Source organism: Lonchura striata, chromosome 18 (assembly GCF_046129695.1).
Source record: "Lonchura striata isolate bLonStr1 chromosome 18, bLonStr1.mat, whole genome shotgun sequence".
Lineage (NCBI taxonomy): Eukaryota > Metazoa > Chordata > Aves > Passeriformes > Estrildidae > Lonchura > Lonchura striata.
In genome coordinates, this window is record NC_134620.1 from 5,300,082 (window position 1) to 5,318,922 (window position 18,841).

Consider the following 18,841-nt stretch of genomic DNA (forward strand, 5'->3'; position numbering starts at 1 on the left):
GGATCAGTGCCAGATGCTCCGGGGGATGCTGAGGTGGCAGCCCACGGGGAGGGCTCTGTCCTGGGCACCAGCTGGCAGCGGCGGCGGCTCCTGCTCTGCAGCAGGGGATGGACAATCCCTGCAGAGGGAAAGCTGCACGGGGGAAAGCGATGCATCCCTGAATTGCCTTCTTAGGTAGGGTCAGGCACGAGGGTGAGCCTCTCCCTGCTCCCTACAGCTCGGTCTCCTCCTCCCCAGGAGCCCCATGCTGTCCCCCTTCCTTCCCGAGCGCCTCGCAGGGCTTGGTGTCCCTCTCCCTCGCTGCCAGCGACCCAGGGTGGCTCTGCTGACTGCCTGCCAGCGACAACAGCGAGAAACCTGAGGAATATGGCACATGGTCACATTATTTCTAAAGAAAACCTGGACTGCTGCCCCATCTCGAACGGTTTCTACGGCATCTTGAGCCTCCCACGCTGCTGGCTCGGAGGTCCCTGCGGAGCTTCCTGCCCGTCAGCACCTGCACGCTGCCAGGCCAGGCTTGCTCTCAGGGGGACAATCCTGTGCCTTTCCTGTCCTCAAATCCTCCTCCTTAGACAAACGCCCTGCAGGTTCCCATGTCTGTACAGGAGCCAGTTTTCTCCTCCATCAGGAAATATGACGAGAGGAGCTTTGGCTGTTTCAGGTGCCCACAAATGCAGATGGAAGTGCTGACATGCTGCCCCATGGCACAGCAATCTGGCACATCCCTGATCCATGTTTTGGGGGATGCTGGGTTCCTGGGTGACCCAGAGGCCTGGAGCTGAGAGCTTATGCCAAATCACACCACTGCCCCACAGCCACTCTCCTCCCAGCTGGCCACAAACAGCACTCCTGGCTCCTTCCTTGCCATCACCCCCTGACACCCTGCAGCAGCCATGAAGGGGGTGAGCTGACAGCCAGGCATGAAGGCAACCTGAACCAGCCCCTGCAGAGCTTGTGATTAGGAAAAGTCTGCATCTGAGCTCACATTTCCCATTAAACACTTGCACACAAGCAGCACAGGGCAAAACCAAGCTGGGCAAAGGTCAGCACCAAGGAGCCGGGAGGGAGCAGCTGTGGTTGGGCACTTCTCAACACAGCATGGGGAGCCAGAAGCTGAGGATGATGCTTAATGCTTTAGGAAGGGTTAACAAAAAAGTGAACTCATGGATGTTCTAGAAAATAAGTGCCTTGGCACCACCTGCAGTATGGTCAGGCTGCAGGACACCTTCACACCCAAGGGGCTGCACAGTGCCAGCCTCTACTTCTGGGACCATCAGATATGCCTGTTCCCCCCATCAAACCCCGTGCTATTTGGCATGGCAAACAGCAGAGAAATAGTGAATTTGCCAATAACAACTCGTTAAATTTTAATCAAATAGGGAATTGTAAGCACACAGTTACCCGCAGCTCCTGGGAGCACTGAGAGATCACTTTAAAAATGAATTAGTAATTAGGCACTTTGGAAGCAGCAAGGAGAAGATGGCTGGAGAAGATCCACTTGGCAGCAATGCTTTCTTTGCCACTCACATAAAGTTTTTCCTCATCTCCCTGAATTTTCTTCCTTTGAATTGTCAGTGGAAAAGGGGAGAACACACTGGAGGTCCCAGCACTCAGGTAATTCCAAGCACACAACCTGTTCATGCAGCTGCCTCCTGCCTGCAGAGCTGCCCTGGAAATGCCTCTGGGTGAGGCTCTCTGCTGCCCCATCCATCCACCCAGGCTGGGGACAGGGACACTCGGGTCACCAGATGCTGTTCATAAACCAGCCCCATGTGCCAGAACACAGGCATGGTGCTCACTACAGAACAGTGATTCCCAAGGGCTGAGATTGAAATGACTCCAACATTAAAAAATGCTCAACAACCCCCAGGACAGACCCAGGCGTGCAGCCAAATGGATGCCCCCAGCTTGGGTGCCAAATGGATGTCCCCAGCCAGGGCATCACCTGGGCAGGGCCTGGTGAGGAGGGGTTCTCTGGCCATCCTTCTCTTTGGACTTGTCTCCTGAACATCCAGCCCCCTGTGATGTGCAGGGCTGTGCTGCCAGGGCCACCTTGGGGCCAGGAGGGCTCCACGACACCGTGAGGAGCAGATGTCCCCACACAGAGAGGTGTGGGCAGAAATTATCTCCCATGGAAAGGAATTAACCAACAGATTCCTGCTGCTGAGCAATGAGCCTCCAACGATCCCAGCCCAGCAAGAGATGTGGAAAGTGGACTTCAAACTCCCACCCTCACTTGCTGACAGGGGCTTTTTATGGCCAGAAAGGCCCTTTGCCTCCCTGTGTGTGCAGTGACAGCTCCTGAGCTGCACCTTCATGGGTGGGAGTGTTTGGTTTGACTCCAATCCTCTTTCTCTGTAACAACCCCTGGTCCTGTGGGAAAAACCTCAGTGGTCAGGCTGCCTGTCCAGGAAGGACTAGTGAGGAGGTTCTGAGTAAAGGATGTTTCTGGAAGGGAAGACAGGGCCTTTTGTCCTCCCACTGTGCTCCGAGGAGGAAAAGGCTGGTATAGCTGTGCCATCCCTGCCACACACAGGGCTGTGGGGTGCTCAGTGCTGTGTGGGAGTCAGAAACCTCCTGTCTGCTCTCAGGTCCCCAACCATCCACACCACCCTGCAACTTTGGACATTGTTTTAAATCATCCCAATAAAGAGAAAAGGGGATATTTGTCAGCTTGCTGCTTCCTAGGGGGAAGATTTGGAAGAGCCAGGTGAGTCATTGTGGCAGACCCTGCCAGGATGGGCTGCAGAGAATCATTTCAGTTTCCATTCCATCCATCTTTAATTGGGTGTAATAATAATTTTATTGCTTGCTGGGATTTGTGAGGCTGAACTAATATTTGTAAAATGCTTTGCTATCCTCAGCTGAAAGGCAATCTAGAGTGGCAAAGCCCTGGTGTTATTCACATTTGGATAATCCAGAATTATTCATAAACAAAATCAAGATTATGCAAATATATTCATTAGTTCTCAGAATACCTCCAGGAAAATAGAGGAATTAGTTTTGTTAACAATTATGTATTATGTAAGTGTGTGTCTAAGCACGCACAGCCCTGGTGCTGGGGCACATTCACCTGGGACTCATCCCAGAGGGCTGGACAACAAAGGTTTGGCCCGTACAAAGCCACCACCTCAATTTTGGGATATGCTGATGCCCCACAGCAAAGCACAGCACAGAGCCCTGTGCCCTGCCAGGGTCCCCCTGGCTGCCCTTGTGACACCCCCAGTACCCCCTCTGTACCCTCACAGACAGCCACGTGTGAGCACCATCACCCTACCCCCCCCAAACCAGCCTTCCCCACCCAAATCAGGGCTTTCACAGTACATGCAGGGCCAAGAGGCCCTAGATTTGGGATTTGGGGGCAGCCCACTCACCCAGGGCCTGCCCTTTGTGCCCAGCACAAGCCCTCCACGATGCCAGCTTGTGCCCAGCCTGGCTTTCAGCAGTGTGTGGCCATCTATTTGGGATGTGCTGGGAAACGGGAGATAAAGGTGCAGTGAAAATACTGCATGGTTTAATTAATGCCACATGCCTTTCACTCTATAGGTTGTGTGGATGGTTAATTATTTTTATAAAGAAAATAATTAGTCCCAATCAAGGCAGAAGCTCTCCAGAATTACAGCTCATTAACCGCTCTCACATTTTTCTGTTCTATAAAAAGTCATGTGGTGCTGATGAAGATTACAGACCCTTGGAATCAGCATTAAATACAAATTCAGACAGTGTTACCATCCTATTACCATCAACTGCATCGACTTGGCTTTGGTAATTGCAGCTGGAGATGAAGGGCAGGGACTTCTGCTCCACACAGTCTTTGGAAACAAGCACCCTGCCCATCAGTTTGCTGCAAACAGTGTGACACCAAGCCCTGACTTGGCCGAGTGCAGCCCTGAGGAGATGACAGCCACCAAGGAGAGAGGGAAAAGCTTTGCTGGCCATGTGAAAATGAGGAATGCTCAGGTTTGGTTCAGTTTCTCTTTGCAGTGGGGCTGCTTCTGCACACAGCAGGAAGCACCCTGAATCTGCCCTGTGGCAAAGCCACCAGTCCAGTGGATGCAAAGGGCCAGGAAATGCAGAGGGGACAAGGAAAAACCTTTCAGCAGTGGGATTATTTTCATGGGACTTGGAGAAAATGGGGCATGGGGGGATGCCCTTTGCAGGGATGGGGGAGCATCTGCAAGCATCTCCCTCTGGGCCATGCTAGTCCAGGCACTGGTCCAATTCTATTGAACATGGCAGAGACCTCACTCAAAGCCTAATTGAAAGAAATCACAGCACATTAAAGGGAGTTCAGGTCAAATCAATACCAGCGTGCTGGGGAGGGTGAGTGGGGGGAGCAGGGCACTGGCTGAGTCCCAGTGCCAGCTCTGCAGGCAGGGCACAGGCTGTGTCCATGGGCTCCACTTCCTGCTTTTCCACCACAGGCAGGCGAGGTGGGACCTGCTGTCCCCTGCTCTGTGCAGGACAAGCCCGGCAGCAATGCAGGCTGAAGGCTGGCTGTGGCAGCCAGCAGTGGGGAGGGGTAGGGGAGCCACGGGTCTTTAGGATCCTGCCTTTTAGTTTCCATTAATCAGGGATGGATGTGCCCTGGGTGGCATTCACAGCCCGGAGAGCTGGCAGCCAGCACTCTGGACCACAAGCCTCCACTGCAAAATTAACCCACCCGTCCCCTGGCACATCTCCTGTGCCCAGAGCCCTTGGGCATCTGAGCCCTTTTGTGGGGGATGGGGAAATTTAGGACTCTGGGTGGAAAAAAGCACTTGTGGTGAACTCCTGAGACAATGGGGGAGTAACTGCTGCCACAAGGCAGCACATGGCAGGAGCTAAACCTTCCACTGGCACGTGCTGCCAGTGCTGTGCCTTTGGCTCTGCCCCTGCAGGTGCAGAGATGCTCCACACTCATGGTGAGGACAGGGTTAGAGACAGGGACCCTGACTGCCTGGATTCACCAAAACATCCAAAACCCCTCCAAAAGATATGAAGAACAACCTTCACTGGCTCCTGACTCATATGTGGGAAGTGTTTGGGAGAGCACAAGAACTGGTCCAAAACCACACCAACAACTTCTCCAGCCACCAGACAAAACTGAATCCATGCATTTGGGGATGTTCAGGGATCCTAGGGGAGATGCAGCCAACACATCCCGTGCCCTGCAGAGCTCAGCCCCACACAGGGACTGAGGAGGGGTCCCACTCCAGGGGCCAGAGGAGGTCACCAGGAGACCAAAATGAGGAGACACAGGGCACAGCTAGGCCCACAGCTCGTGGGTCCCACCATTCCCCAGCAGGTCAAGCTGCAAACCTCCCATTTCAGGGGTTACACCACAGCTCTTTTTGTTCCTTCTCCACTGGCAGTGCCCACCCTGACCCCCTGCACCTCCTCTCCGTGGCATTATCCTCCTGCCCCTCTGCTTTGTTGGCCCTCTAACCCTGCCACGGCGTGGCTGATGGGCAGACAAAGGCAGGGATGGGGTGGAGATAAGGGATAATCACAGAGGCTGCCCCACACACAGGGAAGGGCAGGTGACTCAATGACAAATTTTGTTGCTTTGGGGTTTTCTTTTCTGTAAGTTGGCAGTCTTGGAATCTTCTGGAGAATAAAAGCCCTATCCCTTCAAAGAGGTGCTGAAGCCAGTTGTCTTGCTTGTCCCCATCACAGCAACCCTTGACCAAGCTGAGCAGGGGGATTTGAAGAGGGAAAAGGCTTTAAAGGAAATAAGTTCTCTCAGTTGAAGCACCAGCCTCAGGAGTAGATCTGCCCAAATCCCAAACTGCCTCCTGCACCCTCTGGGCCCCAGCAATGTCCATGCCCTGGCAGAGCAGGGCACCTCTGCTGGCTGCAGCTGTGGACAATAAGTTCTGTCATATTTACATGCTCTTACAGATTGGTGCTACACTTGCACAGCTTTGGTGGGCAGGGGATTGTACAGCAGCTCCAGCTGACCCACAGATTAATGCAGCAGGAGCTCTTTAACTGTGAAATCTCTCTTAATGCAAAAATATTTCTCTTGCTGGGCAGTAGCTAATTCTTCATCCTGATGGTAATGTAGCCCAAATCCCAGCCTCCTTCCCCACTCTGTTCCAGTCACCCTCCAACACACGTGGGCACAGAGATAAATTCAGTACAACCAAGCCTTTGCCGAAGTGCCGTGAAGTTCCAGCGGGATGATGTGCTGCTGGAATTCGATGTTAGTGGCAGTGCAAACCCATTTTCTCACCACTGCCTGTGGGTCTCACAGCACTTCAGCCACCCTGTGGGCTGCGAGACAGATACCTGACCCCAGCCCTGGAACCCAGCAGCACAGAGCCCCCACAGCCCATACCAGCGAGCCACAGCCTCCCCTGCCCCAGGGAGGAGAGAGAAGAGCAGCCCCACAGGCAGCAGGACCTGCCCACAGTGTCCCCTCTGCCCACCCAGGCACCCACCCGGGGGTGAACGAGGAGATGCCCCCGGCTGGGCTGGGCAGCAGCTGCTTCTTCTCCATTAATGACGAGACATAAATTAAACATGCAGAGTTAAACGGGTGGAGCCCCAGCCTCGCTGCCTCCATACCAGAGCCTCCTTTCAGCCCGCCTCAAACACCAGCACAGTTTTTAACAGAGTTTATTTTGCCACTTGCATTATTTTTTGTAAGCCCTTCCTGCAGTCCCTGCTGCGTTGGCAGGGAAAGTGTTCCCGCCGCGTGCGAAAGAAATGGCTATTTTTAAACTGCCCGTGTTTGTCAGCGCTTTCAGCTCGAGTGGCTGATGGAGAAGCCAGTTTTGCAGCACCCGCTGTCCCGCAGAGGGTCGTGTGGCCTTTGCCAGGAGATGGTGGCACAGACGCGGGCACTGCGCCTGACCACGCTGCCGGGGTGATGGTCCAGCCCGCTCAGCCCTGGCACGTGCCAGATCCACACCAAAGCCCTGTTCTGGATGCTGTGCTGCTGGGACCCACCACTCCCACCAGATCTCAGGCACCACCACCTCGGTGCCTTTGCAGACACCTATGAAATCATCAAGCAAAGCTGCAAACACAAGCCGGCTCCCTGGATTTGGCCTTTCTCCCTGCCCTTTGCTGGGAATGCCAAAGGGCTCCAATCCAGGCATCAAACCCAGGCCTGTTTTCCAGCTGATGGTACCACCAGGGATTAGGCCAGAGGAGGACCAAGGAAGCAGGAGCTGTGTGGGTCACAGAGATGAACTGGAGGGCACAGCAGACCCAGTCTCAGAGCAGCAAAGAGACTCTGGGGGGCTCATGCCAGAGCAGGGGCTGAGGCAAAGGCCCTGACACCTTCTGCAGCTGAAACGCAGGTGGGATTTTCTGGCCTGGGTCAGGCTTTGCAGTGATGAAGAGGTTTCAGTGCCCACAGGTAGAAAATGAAAAAATAAAAAAAAATAAAAAAGGAAAAAAAGAAAAAAAAAGAGAGAGAAGGAAAGGGTGGTCATGCATGAAATGATTTAATTTCAGTGACACGGGGGGTTGCATTTGATAAGTCCAGCTTATAGAGAACTGGAGGTATGGAAAGGTATGGCCACCAGCCATGGAGGTGTGGGAAGGGGTAGGAATGGGGCTGAGCAGAGAAGGCCAGGGAAATCTCCCAAGCCCAGGGAGCCTGGTGAGAGAAGGGACTCCAACACACCGTGACAATGGGACCTGCAGAGGCCCTTTTTGGGGTCCAGCTGCAGCAGGACAAGCTGTCCCAGATGATGGGGGCAGGATGGTGACAGCAAGGAGACACGAGCAGCCACAGGACCTGGCGCTGGGCAGAAGCTCCTTAGCAATCCCTGTCATCAAGGTCATCACTGCTATTTATTATTTAGGGCCTCACAGCCCTAAATATTCATTAGCAGGACTTTGCAGGAGTGGTGTGAACACGTGCATGGGGTTCAAGTGTCCTGCTCTTCTGCCTCTCCAGGGATGGGATAAAAGCAGGGATGGGGACTGGCTGGAGCTGGTGCTGCTACCTGAGCCAGGCAAGGATGAACTCCAGCCCTGCAAGACCTTAAATTGTCATATTTTGCTCCGGCCTGGTTCTGCACACTCCATGAAACAGCAGCCTCACATGAGTGCAGGGATGCTGCTGAGGCAGGGAGGGGACCCCATGGTCAGCACAGACCCCCAAGGTGCCAGACCCCACCAGTGCTGCCCTCACAAACCCAGCACCCCCAGCATCTGCAGATGGGGGGCTGCCTGGCATCCAGGTCAGTGTCTTCAGTGGGTTTGATCAAGGGTGAAATCCAATATTTATACAAAACCATCCTCCAGCCAGCCAGTGGAACTGTGCTCCCTTTTGCTTCCTTCCACCTGATTTCATCCCTCATCTAAAGAGACTGGATGCTTCCCCTGGCACAGCGTGGACACCACAGCCCCCCCTTTATCCAGAGGTGGGCCAGCAGCAAATCCCGGATTTAGGGAGACCCCCATCCCGTGTTTCTTCAGCAGCTGCTGTTGCCCTTTACTCTCAGCAGCAGGGCAGCTTGTGCCCATGTTCTTGCTGGCAAGTGTGGGAGCAGGACCCATGGTTTGGGCCCCAAGCAGAGCTTAGCAAAGCTCTCAAGTGACTTTTACAGGTGAGAAATTACCTGTCCCCAAAATGACAGCGTTTCCCAGCAGAGAGGCCAGCATGGTCACGGTGCCCAGCACCAGTCCAGAGGAGAGGCAGATGGACAGGCCCGGGGGAGAGGAGGAGGATGAGGATGACGAAGGCTCTGCGAGCAGCAGGGAGCGGGTCCTGCGGGCATTCCCAGCCCTTCCCCTCCCTCAGCTGCCCCCAGCCCCCCGGCAGTTCCGAGCTGCCTAATTAGCTCTCCCAGCTCCCAGCGCCGTCCAGCTGGAGCCGGAGGGCAGGGGCAGACAAAAGCCTCGCTATTGACAGCCCCTCCGAGGAAGGGGCTTTTCTTCTCCCCCTCGCCTTTCTTTTCAAGCCCCTCTCCCCCCGCGTTGGGCAGGGGCCACGGGCTCATTAGCACGGGCTCGTAGCTGGCTGGAGGCAGCAGATGGCAGCCGGGCGGCCCCGCCGCCGCCTCCTCCCGCGGAGCAGATGCCCGGCCGGCGAGGGGGAGGATGAACGGGAGCGGGGGCCAGGGCACTGCAGCGCTGCCAGCGGGGCTGCCTCCCCGGCAGCACGGCCCGACCCTGCCCAGGGGCCGCCAAAGCAAGCCAGAGGTGGGATGGCCAAAAGTCACGGGAGAGCTGCGGCTGCTTTTGTGCGCTCGCTGGGGTACCGAGACCTCCGACACCGCTCCTGCCTTGTCCCAGTGCAGCGGGGAGGACGCGTCACCCTTGTCCCAGCGTGTTTGCAGCAGCACCCGGACTCCTCTCCAAGATCACCCGCGATGGCAAACTACGGCTTAATCCCACTTCAGCAGCGCATCCCTCCCCCTCTGTGCACGGTGCATCGCGGGGGATTAAGGGTTAAAGCACAAATCCCCAGCGCTGCCCCGGTGTGACCCATTTAGACCATCTGGCAGGGAGGGACGCAGGAGCCTCCTCTCCCCAGCGCTGCCGGCGCTCACTCGGCATCACCGGCTGCCCCAGGAGCTGACACCAGCACCGGCAGGCTCCAGCCCCAGAGTGCCCAAACGGGCATTTTGGATGAGTTTCTGGGGACAGGGCAGAGACAGGGAAGCTCACACCGACAGTACTGTGGCTGGAAGTGTGGCAGCAGAGAACTAAAGCACCCCCAGAATCATCCCGCAAGCCCCCAGACTCCCACCAGCTGCAGTTCCTGGGATACCCTGGAGCATTTCCCGCCTGGATGTCCCCAGGTCCCGGCACTGGTGCTGATGGAATTCTGAGCAGTGCTTGCTCCAAGTGGAACAGAGCTGCCAGCCCCGCGCTGTGCCCGAGGTCACGGCCAGGGAAGCGATGCAGACAAAAGCTCAGCCCAGAGGGAGGAAAGCAGATCCTGCTCCGGGGCTGTGGCCAGAGCATGCTGCTCATACCCATCCCCAGAGGCCAGTGGCACCTTTACACAGCAGATTTTAAAAGCATTTTCAGTTCACCTGAGCCAAAGCCCCATCCCCATGGCCCAGTGAGAGAGACTGAGGGCACCCCGGTTTGGCAGAGGGGCTCAGGGCAGGTTAGGTGCCTGCCCCTGACCCCATCCCTCCCCAGCACATTGGGCACAAAACCCCCTCAAATCCCACACTGGGATTTTGCATATGCTGGAGCAATTCTTCTGCAAAGGTGAGCTCTGGGTCAGCCCCAGCCTCCCCTCACCATGCAGTCCCTCACCCATACAGCAAAGCCCCACCAGGCCCATGGTGGGCAAAGGTTAATTGGAAAAGCCCCTTTCCCCATCACCTCGGTTTTTCCTTTCACTCTGCAAACTGGTCAATAATCCATTTACTCTGGCAGAGCTGTGCTCTGGGCACAAAGCTGTCTGGGGGGCTGGATTTCATGCCCCCCCCAGCCCCAGCAGGAGGGAAGGTATTAATGTACTCTTTTGTTCCAGGATGAACCATGGGTTTAGCAAAGCTTTAACCCTCCCAACCTCCAAGACAGCTTGATGGGAATTTAGATGGAAGAGGCTTTACCTGCAAAAGCAGCAGGAAAGTAGTGGTGAGGGATGGGGCAAGGGGAAAAAGCATCACTTTCTGTCCAGGTAACCCCATCACTGCCCCACGAGGATGCAGGATTGGGCCCTTAGCCATTCTCAGGGTACCCTGCAGGACGCTTTGGGCTATGGACACTGGGGGTCCCTGGCAGGACCCCCATGCTGCAGCTGAGCCCCTTGACACTTCATGAGGGCACAAATCCAGCTAGGAAAACTGATGGGAGGTGGGCAGCACTGGGCTAGAAACCGTGGCAGCATTTCCACTGCTGTGGGAAGCATGGGGCCAGATCCAGGGCAGGGTGTTTGCAGGGGACCAGCTGTCAAGTGTGGGAGAAAACAGGAATCCAGATGGTCATCTTAATATTTCATTTGGCTAACTGGTCTCCCCATCTCCTCTCTGGCACCACAGTCATTTGCTCTTAAATTAGTCGGGAGTATCGTCAGAGAGGAGAGGCTGATCCAAGCAGTGGCGCAGCGAAACCTTCCGGAAAAACAGACCCAGAGCGGAGCCAGGCACGGAGACCACTACAAGAGGAGCTGCTGCAAGCCTTGGGTCTGTTCTCACCACGGATGGGGAGCAGGAGCCTGGCTCTGGCCACTGCTGGACTATGAGCCCAGGGCCAGCTTGGGGACATCACTGTGCAGCCCAGTGGGGACCCGCTGCAAAGCCCCCGGGGCTGTGAGAGCTGGCATTTCAGAAGTGTGATCCTGCCCAGATGGCAGCTCGGGCTCCTGGCAGAGCCCTGTGGGATGCGAGCCGAGCCGGCAGCGCCGATGAGAAGAGCTGGGAACCATCTCTGTCCCCACAGCCTTTGGTGGCAGTAGGGAACATCCCCAGGCCGGCACATGGCACCAGGGGACAAAAGGAGCCAGGCTGCACTGAGCTGGCAGCGGCGGGGCCGGAGCACAGCCCGGCGTGGCCACCTGGACCTGCCACCACAAACAGAGGCAAAGCCGAGCTGGCGGGGCTGCTTTGCTCTGTGCCAAGAGCTCCTGGACTGTTTCACTCCCACCAGAGCTGTCGCTACCGACAGCACGGAGAGGTGCACACATTTGGGAACTTTTTAATGCATCTGCAACCACCCTGAGCCACGGTGCTCAGCCCCACCACGATGTCTGCGCAATCCAAACTGCTGGCTAGATAGAGCCAGGCATCATCCTGGCACCCAGGCTGGCTGTATCTCCCCAAAACCAGAATTTGTTGCCTTATTACACCTCCAACTGCAAGATATTTAAGCAGCACTGCTCACTCAGGAAGCTCCAGGCAGGAGTGTGTGTGTGAGTCAGCCCTCAGCTCTTCAGGTGCTGACCATACTCGATGCAGGGATGGAGAAAAACACGGTGGTTCCTCTCCGCCACAAAGGCTGAATCCCTGCAAAAACTGCCTGTGGAAGCAAGAGTTTCTTCTCAACTGGGGGCTGAACCCATGCATTTCTCATTTTCCTACCCAGATTAAAGGAAATCCGAGAGATCGGAAAAATTCACACTCAGCAGCTGGGCTGCAGGGGCAGAAGGGACCCCCATCCCCACTGCTGCTGTGGCTCACAGCCTCCACTGGCACGGGAAGCATCCGAAATGGCTCATTCCAAAGGATCTCTCTCCTCCCTAGTACAGGCTGAGTCCCCAACACCCAGCCTCCTGCAGCCCCTCTCCTCTACAGATACAGCACCTCCATGGAACTTTGGCTGGTTCCCCACGCCAGCTGGGCAGAACCCAGCAGAGGAAAAACAGAGCAAAGAGAGAGGAGAGCCAGCAAAAAAGTCCTTTGTTTATAAAAGCAGCACAGATAGGATATTACTAACAAATACTGAGACAATCAGCAAAATAAAGCTGGTCTAAATTAGAGCATGCATGGCTGTGAGGAAGCCACACGGACCTTTGCCCGTGTGACAGCCTGGCAGAAAGGCTCAAGGGGCACCTGCAGCCCCCTTGCCTCTTTTCATAGGTTTCTCTGTTGCTCAGCCTCTGGCAAACATGGGGGATTCGACTTTCCAGGAGCAGCAGGACAGGAATGATACTGGGTGAGCAAAGTCACGGCTGCTTGGCTGTGGGATGCGGGGGACACCATCCCCAGAGCTGTCCCTGTCCATGGCAGTGACCAGGCTGCTTGTGCTGCGTATCCCCAGGGGGAACACCAGCCTCCCCTCGGTGACAAGGCAGGGTCCAGCCCCAGGGGGCTGTTTCCCTCCCCAGGCTTCACCTGCCCAAGGGTCCGGGGTGAAGGGCTGACACAGCGACAAGGCCACCAGCAGGACACACCCCAGGGCTCTGCACAGCGGGGATAGAGCTGGCCACACTTTCCAGCTGATGCCCCCCACCACTGGCCCCTCTCTGTAGCCCAGCTGGAGCTTTGCAGACCCTCACCCTGCTCCCAGGCTCCAAGCACGACCGAGCCAAAGTTTCCCAAACCTGCTCTGGAACACAGCACCTGCCCAGGGAGGGGGCTCAGCCAGCCAGCATCCCCCAGCCTCAGGCATGGGGAGGGTGCCCCGGCTCCTCCAGCCAGGAACTGCTGGTGGCGGGGGGTCACACTCAGGACTCTCCTTATGGTGGGAAGAGGACCAGAGGTGAGGGGTGCAGGGTCTCCCAGAGCCCCAGCTCCCTTGGCCCGGTAGCCCTTACCTGGGCAGCGGCTTGCGGGCGGTGATACTGGCCACGATGATGCTCTCGGGTCGCGGCGTGGCCACGGCTTTGAAGGTGCCTCTCCAGAACTTCTCGAAGAGCTGCTTCTCGCCCTGCTGCACGCCAGCCATGGCCCCGGGGATGGCCGCGGCCGGCCCCGCCGCTGTCCGCGGTGCTGAGCGCTACATCCCCCGCGCCGCGCCGCCCGGCCCGGCCCGCAGCCCGGCCCGCTGCGGGGAGTGCGGCCCCGGCCGCCCCCGCCTCCCGTTTTGTGCCGGCGGGGCGGGCAGAGGGGCCGGGCCCGCCGCCGTCCCCTCCCCGGGCCCGCCCCCGCCGCAGCTGCGCCCGGAGCGGCGGAGCCCGGCCCGGGGAGGCTCCGCGGCCCCGCACGCCGCTCCCGGCGGGGCTTGCACCCCCTCGCAGCCCCCAGCGCCGGCCGTGCGCCATCCCCGTCATTTCCTTGCCCAGCTCTGCCGGGTCGCGGGCACGGCTGCACTCTGCCCTTTGCGGGGCACAGACCCTCCAGGGCACAGCAACCAGCAGCCTTCGTGTTTGCCCAGTCCCGACACACACAAGGAAAGACAGGGAGAGCCTGGAGCCACAGCTGAGGGAGAAAGCAGCAGGAGGCCGTAGAGACCGCTCTGTGCTCGTCCATACCGAGACCCACATGGGACAGAGAATTCGAAATACAACCTCTTTTCCCCACTCTGCACCTCCCTTCCCATTTAACTGGGAAGGGGCAGGGATGGAGCACGCTGTTCCTCGGCTCCAGTGCGGTGGCAGGCTGGAATCCCACAGTGGGGTCCCAACCAGCACGGAAAACAATTCCTCACCTTCCAGGCAGGATTTGACCCGCCAGGACCGGAGGCGTGGGGAGGGAAGAAGAGCTGGGGCGGTGCAAGTGCAGCGCTGCGATTTCCCTCAGCCTCTGCGCTGAGTACAATAAAAACGTCTTTAGGATGAAACGCTCCTTCTACCACATGCTTTGAAGCGCAAGTAAAAGCTGGTGACCTTGGATGAATGAGACTGTCTCTATTGTGCCTCAGAAACCGGCACGATACGCTTATGTAAGCGGCGGGGAGATAATGGAGCCGGGAACAATAGGCGGTGGGAGCCGGAGAAGAAGGAAAATCAGGGGGAAACTTAATCGCTTCTTTGCGACAAATCCAACACTAGCAGAAGGCTCGTTCTGGCGGCGTTGTTTGCCAGCTCCTCCTTCGCTGCCCCGTCAGCCGGGGTCAGCAGCGGCGGCCCCGCAGCAGCGGCGGCACAGCGGGCTGCGCTCTGTGCCGCGGGGCCACGGGCGGCTGGGGATGGATGCCGGGGAGGCGGCAGCAGCGACAGCGGGCACGGATCCAGCAGGGCTTATGGAAACGCTGTCAGCTCTGCCAAACAATGCCTAAAAACCCGACAGGGGAGGACAGCGTGCATGCACGGCGCAGAGATGCTGGCTGGGAGGCTGCTCCCCCCGGAAACCGCCCAAGGGCGATGCTTGGGAAAGGCCGGCTCGGAGCCGCTGCTCCAGCCCAGGGCACGCTGCACATGCCGCGGGCAGGTGTCAGAGCGGGGATCCTCCAGGCACAGTCACAGGCAGCAAAGGGCAGAAGGAGCAGGAGAAAGGTGTTGGGAAGGATGGATAAATATAATTATTCATAAATAATACAGCCAGGATGAGAACAGTCCTCTCTGCTAGCCGGACAATGCCCTTGCCTATGGATGGATCCAGGGGTCAAGTGGACTGTTCCATCTCACCCCCCAAAATATACGGTTCACCTCGCACCTGTATCCCTCCCCTAAGACATCAAGTGCCTGTAACCCCATTGGCCCAAGTCTTGTTCCAGCCCACCCTGAAGCCCCCTGATAAGGGGCTCCGAGGGGCCACACGGCCTCTTGGAACTTCCCCTCCTCTTGGAACTCCCCGTCTCCCTCTCCTAGAGCATCCTTTTGTCTCTCCCCTCCCTCACCCTCTCAAGCCTCACCACGTGCTGCATCTGGCAGCTCGAGGCAGGACCTTTCTCCATCCCTAATAAACCTTAATTCCCAAGAGCAGCCTTGAGAGATCTCTCGTCTCCATTCATCTACACTGTCCTGGAGCAGGCAGCAATCACTACAGAAAGGTGTCACAGTGAGCTCATGGGCATTCTGTTTCCCCTGTCCCCAGGACCCTGTGACTCTGATCAGATAACCCTGGACCCCTCCTTCCTGCCCCAATGGGGTTGGCAGAGAGCCAGAGAAGCCCACCCTGTCCAAAATCTACAATAAAGCCCTGACATTTCCTGTTCGCCCTCCTTTGCCCCGCTCTCCCCTTGGACATCACAGAATAAAGAGAGCTGCACCAACATATATCAGGGTAAGAGCTTCTTTTGGAAATCTTTGCCATCTCCTGATATTCCTCCCCTCAAAGCCTCAGATCTCTGGGCTAGCCTGATAATTCAGGGGGCTGAGACGGGGGGGAAACGTCAGAAAGAGTTTGAGAGGGCTAGAGCTGCCACGCTGTGAAAGCACGGCTGGGGAGGGCACACACAGCAGCCCCAGGACAGTCACTGGTGGCCCAGCTGGGACTTCCCACCCGAGCAAATCGAAGCTTGGTTTTCCTCTGGCCCTTCCAGTCATTTCCACAGAACACAAGCTGTTCATTAGGAACCTGTTTCCCCTTCAGAGCACGTTAAACTCAATTAACAGAGATAGGTGTTAGTACACACGCTCCCCAGTCTTGCTCAGTTTTGTTGGTGAGTGACACAAACGTGGGGTGAGGGTCAGGCAGGAGCCCCACCGGCACTGTCAGCCCCAACCCTCCTCTGGAGCCTCATTAACCACAACTCCTGCAGGGCATCACCATCCCCTGGGCTTTGCAGGATGAGCCCAACCACCCCTAGCTGCAACCACTGGCACTCCAGGGCATTTCACCCCCTTCCACCAGCGATCTCGCCAATCACCCTAACGTTAAGTCCCAAATAAAAGGAATAATAAATGTTTGCACTATTAAATTAGCAGCACGGGTGGTGTGTGGGCAGGAGGAAGGCTGTGATCATTACAAGAGCCTCTCTCCTGGCACACCTTGTGGAGACATCAGTGAGCCAATTAAGCAATTGGCTCGGTTAACGGAGGCTCCCAGGAATAGACTTCCCCGCTATAGAATAAGTGCGCAGTAATAAATTGTCTCAGAAATAAACAGCCTGAGAAAGTATTACATGATATCCAGAAAAAGCACTATATCACAAGCAGAAAGGATGCTGTGCATTTCTGGTGTGTCTATTAACCCGTGGCATTCCCTGAACTGGGGCTGGTGTCCCTATGGGGGCTGTGGGTCTGGTCCCATGGGAGTGGACATGGCCACAGCATCCCTGGAGTCCCCTCAGGTGCTGCCTGCCCTGTGGTACCACTGCTTGCCAGCAGCACAGAGCCCTCAGTTAGTCACCCATGGGAGAGCCATAAATGCCAGCCCGGGTTATTTACAGCTGCAGCAGTAACGTGGGGCTCTGCCAGGTTCAAATGTTTGCTATAAACTGTAGCAGAGCGAGTGAGTCCTGCGATGGCAACAGGGAAACTGAGACTTAAAGGATAATTGCACTTTTCCTCTTAATCAGAACCTAGTAATAAAAGAAAATATAATAGTATAAAATATAAATAATACAAAATATAAAAGCTATCTTATTTGAAGAGCTCCTCTTTCATTATTTGGGAGTTTTTTGAGTGACACTTTTAAAGGGCTTCCCCCGTGTGCATGGGGGGCTGCAGACTGGGCTCTCCTCAGGCTGCTGGCCCCCAGCCCTGCTTGTCACACTTGGCTCTGCAGCCCTACAAACCCCTGTACCCCACAATTAAACACCCAGAACCTTCTTTACCTCCCAAACCTCCTCTCAGCATCCAAACCCCCTGGGAAATGGGAGAGGGACCCACCTGGCTCAGGGCCAGAGGAACCCCAGCCATGCCTTCTCCTGCTTTTCCCTCTTCCCTGTTTAAAAGGCCCTGTGCCCTCATCTTCTCTCATACTCAGGCTTTGATTTTGAGGGTGTGGAGAGAAGAGAGGGGTCCCTGCTCTGGTGAACACCCACTGTGGGCGTTGGGCTGCTGCTGAGGAAGACAAGCCCAAGGGAAGCAGGGATCAGCAGCAAGAAGCTGTGTGTGTGCAGGAGGTACCCCAAGGGAGGGAAAGGAGAAAATGTGTTTAGCTAGGATTAAGTTTTAATCTGTTCCCCTTAGTAGGGAGAAGAAAGCTGGGCTTGTCCTGGAGCTGCACAAATATTTTTCTATAAATATTGGGTGTTGGTTTTTTGTTGTTGTTTTTGTTTTGTTTTGTTTTCTTATTTGGCTTGTACCCAGTATGAAGAGCCAGAACCTGTATTTGCTCAATCCACCCCATTCCCACCTCCATTGGCATGGTACCACTCCACCCATTCCCCAGCCAAACAGGTTTACTGAGAGGGCAGAAAGTCAGTCATTATCTCTGGAAGCAGTCATTATGTCAAGAGTCAATAAACAAAGGCTGGGAGTGCCCTCTGCTCCTGGCACTCCAGAAGCACCAACCAATTATTCCTTGGCTCTGCCCTGCCTGGCAGGAGGGGAATCCTGCAAGGCACAGCCTGCTTTGGGCAGGAGGAGCAGGAGGAGCAGGAGGAGCAGGAGGAGGAGGAGGAGGAGGAGGGCTGATGCTCTGCTGTGGGAGATGTGGATGGATGCTGAACTGGTTTGGCCATGGATCTGTGCAGAGGATGTTCATGGGGCTGGATCCAAGCTGGTTTTGAATGAGGAGTGGCCTGCAGGGGGAAGAAGCAGCAACAGCCACAGGACAATGTGTCCTGTGTGCCAAGCTGGGAAAAACCCTCAGATGGTGTTGGGACGCTGCTGCTGGAGCACCTTTAGCCTGGTTAAACACATTTGGCAGAATCAAACTGTTGCAAGAGGGAATTCACCACCTTTCTAGGGGAAAATACTTGTTTTATGGCCTTTTTCCCTGCAAGGCTCCTGGCTGACCCCTCAGCCCTGGGCAGAGCCCAGCACCCAAGTGTCCCACCCTGCCTGTCCCCACAGCCAGCTGAATCCAAGGTCGAGGCACTCACCAAAGATGTCTTTTCTTTTTTTATTTTTTTGTCCTTCCTTTCTCCACCCACAGAAGAGCATTTTCCACCCACAGGAAACCCAGGAGTGCCCACGGCCCTGGGGCAGCTGCAAGGCAACCACCCTGTCCCCTCCCTCCATCACCCTGCCCAAGCTCCTCCAGGCAGTAAATAAGAGCAGGGAGAAGTGGAGCTGCAGCTTTTCCTGCACAGGGCTGAGGCTGTGGCCATCCACTGCCCACAAGGGCCATCCATCAGTGCCCAGCTTGGGAGCTTCAGGATGCTGGACCTGGTGTGAGGGGGCTGCTGGGGCTGATACTGGGGAGAGGACCTGTGCTCCCCTCGTTTGGGTCGATAAAGGATGAGGATGCCCACGTCCCCTCCATCAGCACTGGCTGTGCAGGGAAGAAGGAAACCTGTGGGGTTTGAGTGTGAAAAACCACGATGGCAGTGGGAGCAGCACGGGGTGGGACACCTCCAGCCAGGCCCTGGATCTCAGGATGCCTCTCCATCATCTCCAGACGGACACTGGATGCCTCTTCATCATCTCCAGGTGGACAGCAGGGACCTGCCCAGCCTGTGTCCCTCTCCCCAGGACCAGCTGTGTCCCACCCTGGCTTTC

At 56.3% G+C, this 18,841-nt stretch overlaps 1 protein-coding gene across 3 annotated transcripts in view; it reads right to left on the reverse strand.

Annotated features, from left to right (window-relative positions):
- Positions 1-13,385, reverse strand: part of SRRM4 (serine/arginine repetitive matrix 4) — a 43,644-nt gene extending 30,259 nt beyond the window's left edge. For all 3 annotated transcript variants that reach the window (XM_021549948.3, XM_077787152.1, XM_021549947.3), the window contains exon 1: positions 13,163-13,385. In XM_021549948.3, coding sequence (XP_021405623.2) covers positions 13,163-13,293 — 131 coding nt within the window. In that variant the 5' untranslated portion in view covers positions 13,294-13,385. The remainder of the gene's footprint in view (positions 1-13,162) is intronic.
- Between the last annotated feature and the right edge of the window lie 5,456 nt (positions 13,386-18,841).